Consider the following 4841-nt stretch of genomic DNA (forward strand, 5'->3'; position numbering starts at 1 on the left):
GACACCGACTAAGTATTAAGATAAATAATTTTGGAGTAAGTAGGTACAGGATGGGCAAATATGAGATACACTGTTTTTAAAATTTAATTATATTATACAAATTTAGTGCAAAATTTATTAAATATTTTTTCATAAATATATTATTCAGGGTTGGCAATTGTAAACGGAAAATAATTTCTGCCAAATGTCTACCTCTGGCAGCAAGCAATTTTTTCTCAAATATTTGTGTTGTTTAAAATACGTTGTTTGCTCGATTAATTTCGAAAAATAGCCACAGTGATTGGCATCCCAATTCCCTAAATTTGCAGCTCGTGACTGATTTCTGTGGGGCTATCTAAAATTACGTATTACAAGCTGATGAAATTTAAACAGTTAAAACCGAAAATCCGACACAAATGTGCTGAAAATTGCGATAATAAGGGTTCACATTTGCCTGCTGTTAGTGGTGGATATATGTCAGACATTGTGTTCCGCATCAAATACATGCGGAACACAATGTCTGACATACCAACCCTGAATAATATATTTTTAAAACAATACTTAATAATCTTTGAACTTAATATAGTTAAAATTTAAAAACTAAATGTATACTTCTTATTTGCCCATCCTGTATACTTATACAACAAATATATTAGGTATATTGTATTGTTTTGTAAAAGTTCATAGGCATGACTGCTGCTTTGTCTCTCGTGTAACCGTTGCTTGGAATGTCTTCGTAATTTTGACGCTACGCGGTGTCACAAATAAAACTAACTTCAAAACATGCTAAAAAATAACCCTTCCATTTGGCTTTGCTATACTTAGTCGGGTAGAATAACTTATTAGCAATATATACTTATATAAGGTCGCTCAGGATCGCGCCAAATGAAAAATTCTTCTGCGAGCCCTATGTCCCTAATGAGGGATAACAGGATAACATCATCATCAATGATGATGTAATCTTGTGATGATTCATCATCATCAATATGTAAGGTGGCGGGGTAAGACTATCACCGGGACAAGACAAACACTTGTATGTAATCCTCTTACTATGTGTCTTACCCCGAGCAAAATAAGCTGTGTTCGTCTTATTACCCCACCTTACCTTACATCCATATACTGTAGTTCAATGTGGGGAAGACTGGAATATACAATTTTTGGTTGGTAAGACCCTATTTGTATGACACGTACCGTACCTAGACTGTCAGAAAGGAAGTGCATCGCTCCGTCTGCTCTACCGACCTTCTGTAAGTGTCTGCTTGTCAGCGATACTCAACCTGTGGCCCATCGTTGCTTTGGCGCAGGTACCCAAAGAGTAAAGTAAGTATATAGGTCCAGGTATGTACTTTACCTTATATGCCTCTTGTTACATGATCTCTAAGTAGCCCGTTTTAAGAATGTTGAATGTTACCTACCTATATACATACCGTATTTGCCACTATCACTCTTAATACTTTTATATTTGAGCAAACTTGAGGAAAATGGATAACCGAACGGTACTTATCGTAATTAAAGTGCAGTGTCTAGACCATAGATGGTAGGATCGTATAGATGTGCTACTCGTATACGCGTGTGCCCGTGAGGGACAGAACATACACAATGCGATAAAATTTTAAAAACACGTTTTAACATTCCTGACAACTGACTAAAAACTACCTACGAAATTTGGTCAGGTTATTTGTTGCCCACCATAAATCATTCAAAGATTTACGGTGCGGAATAAAAAAAAATAGATTGTGACAAGGACAAACAATAATAGCGCTTTCTCTGCTACTCCTACTGAGATACATAAGACAATCCCGTTCGGTAATTTCCCCCACCACTCATGCTTGATCCAGTTATACTAGATTCATGGTTTAGACCTTGTGAAGGGCCCTCCACACTCGTGCGCGAAGCCGCGAACGCGAGTGTGGATGGCCCTCGCGTCGATTTCGCAGATTGTTCACGCCTTTTTCCCCGTTTTTTGTCGGTATTTGGCCCGCGTCAAAGGAGACGCGAAGCGCGAACTTACAAGACTTCACTCGCGATCGCTTCGCGCCGCAATTCGCTCACGAGTCGGTTAATCTGTAAACTGTCATAACCTTCTATGGCGGCTACTTGGTTATTGGGTGTGAACTTGATCAACCAAAACTCAATTTAATAGTTCCCAGTTTGAATCAGTGCCTTGCCGCAAACTAAATCCGATCAGCTGACGCTTCGGCGCCATCTTGCCGCGAACAAAACTGCGAAATCGCCGTGAAGTTGTGCGAGTGTAGTCTACGTCAACGTCGCGGTGTGTTCGCTCCGCGAAGTCGCGCCGCGATTCACGCGCATTGTCTGGAGGGAGCTTTAGACCAGGGATCGGAAACCGGTATTTTTTGTATGGGAACGAAAACGGTATTTTTTCGTTCTTTGTTAATTACTTCATTTCTAATTATGCAATCTAATAATACGAAGTCATTATCTGAAAACACAACTGAGTCCTACATTTAGAGTATAAAATAAACCGAAATATATGGTTATTTCGATGTTTTTGCAAAAAACCGGTTCCGATCACTGCTTTAGACTTGCTTTAGACGCAATGTCAGCCGCGACGCCCTGCGCGACCTTTATGGTCCATTGGCGGCTAAGATAAGCTTAACATTAATAGGCGGGTCATTTCCGAGGTAATTTCCTCGCGCACAATGCGGCCAGTGTAGATGTGCCGTTATATGATATTTTTATACATTTAATTATTGTTTGCTGTTTAAAAGAAAGCGTTAATAAATGCAAATGCAATGATTTAATGGAAAAATAAAAAGATAAGATTTTCTACACGCTAAAGGCGTACCGCGAATACCGATATTGCGGGCATCTTTCTCTGTCACTGTAATTACGTTTCGCAGTCGACATCTAACGTCAAGTAGCGGATTTATCAGTACTACTACTTGACAATAGATGTCGCGCGAACGAAAAGTCTAATGCTTAACAATTTTCAGCTAATATTATAACTCTTTTTTTTTAAACTCCTGTTTGTAATATTAGTGGCAAATTGTTGAGCAATACACTTTTCGTCGGTCGCGACATTTAGTGTCAAGTAGCGGAACAGATAAATGCGCTACTTGACGCTAGATGTCGACTACGAAAATAAGCGTTTTGGTAAAAAAAATGAAATGTTTAATGGAAGCATTTTTATTAAAGAAGAAGTACGTAAGAATAATAGTGACACCTGTGGTGATAGATTATTTTAACAATATTAGGTTATTAACAGACAAACAAATACAACAATTGTTAATGCTATTTTATTTAAAAATGAGTATTTTTATATATGTTCTATTTTAAACGTGGGTTTATGAAAAAATTAAAAATCTCTCAATAGCTTTTCAAAAGTCTCCCACGGACAGAAACCTTCATTGTTCACCGGGCAGTCTTCTAATTCCATAACTTTAAACTGGGGAGGTTTCACCAAACTCAGTTTAGAACCAACTCTCAACTGATTTGTTGAAGCATAAACATACTGAATTCTCAGAAAATACTCTCCATTAGTATTTAACCACTTTTGAAACACGATTTTTCCGCCTATAGGTGCCTTTTCATACTGATTTGGCAAAATGTAAGGTTTGAATCTCATACCAGTTACAAATGTTAATATATTAGCATCATGTCCCATTAATAAAGTGAATTTCGTGTTTTTATTAATGAAGATATCCTTCATGTACTTTATTAGAGGTAAAGCAATGTCTTTTGCTAGGATTGTAGAGTTAAATATTACATTGTGGTATCCTTCCATTAGTTTTGAGAGTGTTTCCCATCGTGAGTTATTTAACTCACCCCAGGCTACATCCGGCAGTGAAAAACCATTGTAATACTCCATTTTAAAGGCATCTATGGCTGTATTACATATCTTCAACGGTCCAGATACTGTTGGTTTTTTTCCCACCGCAATCTCATTTATTTTATTCATGTCCGTCTCTAAGTCACATTTATGATTTGTTTTACATATATCTGAATCTTTATAATCAAGAATATTTTCTAGTAATTCATATGATGAATTTAAATTTAGAGAATCAAGGATTTGTTGCATGCTGTCTACAACTTCTTTCCTGAATGCATCTGTATTATTATGAACGAATGGAGAAAATACTGGATCACTTTTATCACCAACATGAATAGTTACATTGCATTTTGGAAAAGCTTTCAAAACAAAAGCCCTTGCTGTAACTTTAGTCCTCTGTTTTGAATTAGCATAGACAAACACATCATCTTTTTCTGGACATCTTTGTGGCAAAAGTCCCTCGTTCTGCAGCCATTTAGAAAAAAAATCGCCCATCAAACCTTCCAAGTACACTCCTTTTGGTGTCAAGTAGCCGCTTTTTTTCGTCCCAATGAGGCCATGGTCTTGGTGTGATTTCTGCCAAATGTTCCGATAATGGTGAACGCACGTTATGTCTGCTTAAAACAACCACTCTTTGCAGTTTTAAATTTTCGGGCACTGCTTGTGCTAATAGCACCAAAAGAATTACAAAGAAAGTCAACATTCTACGTTTTAAACGAATTACTATAAAGAGCTTTGAGAATGTCATTATCTAATATGTATTGATAAGTGGGAGGTAGAATGCTAAATATACATCACGTAGTTTGACCCCATCCATAAGTTAATGACGAAATTGTACCAAGTGCAAAGTGTGCCTGCTTATTTCGAAATATATAAGTAGCTTTGTAAAATTACATAGTAATGAAAGTTGAGCTTTGTTTGGCGTAGGAGTACAAAACACTGAGAGCATTTCCATTATTGATTTCTACTTAACCTTGCCTGAAAAACCATATAAATAAATAAACTGACCATTAAAAACAAAACTTTCGCTTCGCCAATAGAGTAGTTGTCATGTTTGACATTGACACAG

The 4841-nt window shown here is 37.0% G+C and overlaps 1 protein-coding gene across 1 annotated transcript; it reads right to left on the reverse strand.

The window, feature by feature from the left end:
• Positions 1-3223: 3223 nt before the first annotated feature.
• LOC133533006 (glucose-1-phosphatase-like) lies at positions 3224-4841 on the reverse strand. The gene is made up of 2 exons (XM_061871913.1): positions 4781-4841; positions 3224-4348 (listed from the first exon to the last, which is right to left on the reverse strand). The coding sequence occupies exons 1-2, from the start codon at positions 4781-4783 to the stop codon at positions 3299-3301; spliced, it is 1053 nt and encodes a 350-aa protein (XP_061727897.1). The 5' UTR covers positions 4784-4841; the 3' UTR covers positions 3224-3298.

This window comes from Cydia pomonella, chromosome 28 (assembly GCF_033807575.1).
Source record: "Cydia pomonella isolate Wapato2018A chromosome 28, ilCydPomo1, whole genome shotgun sequence".
Classification (NCBI taxonomy): domain Eukaryota; kingdom Metazoa; phylum Arthropoda; class Insecta; order Lepidoptera; family Tortricidae; genus Cydia; species Cydia pomonella.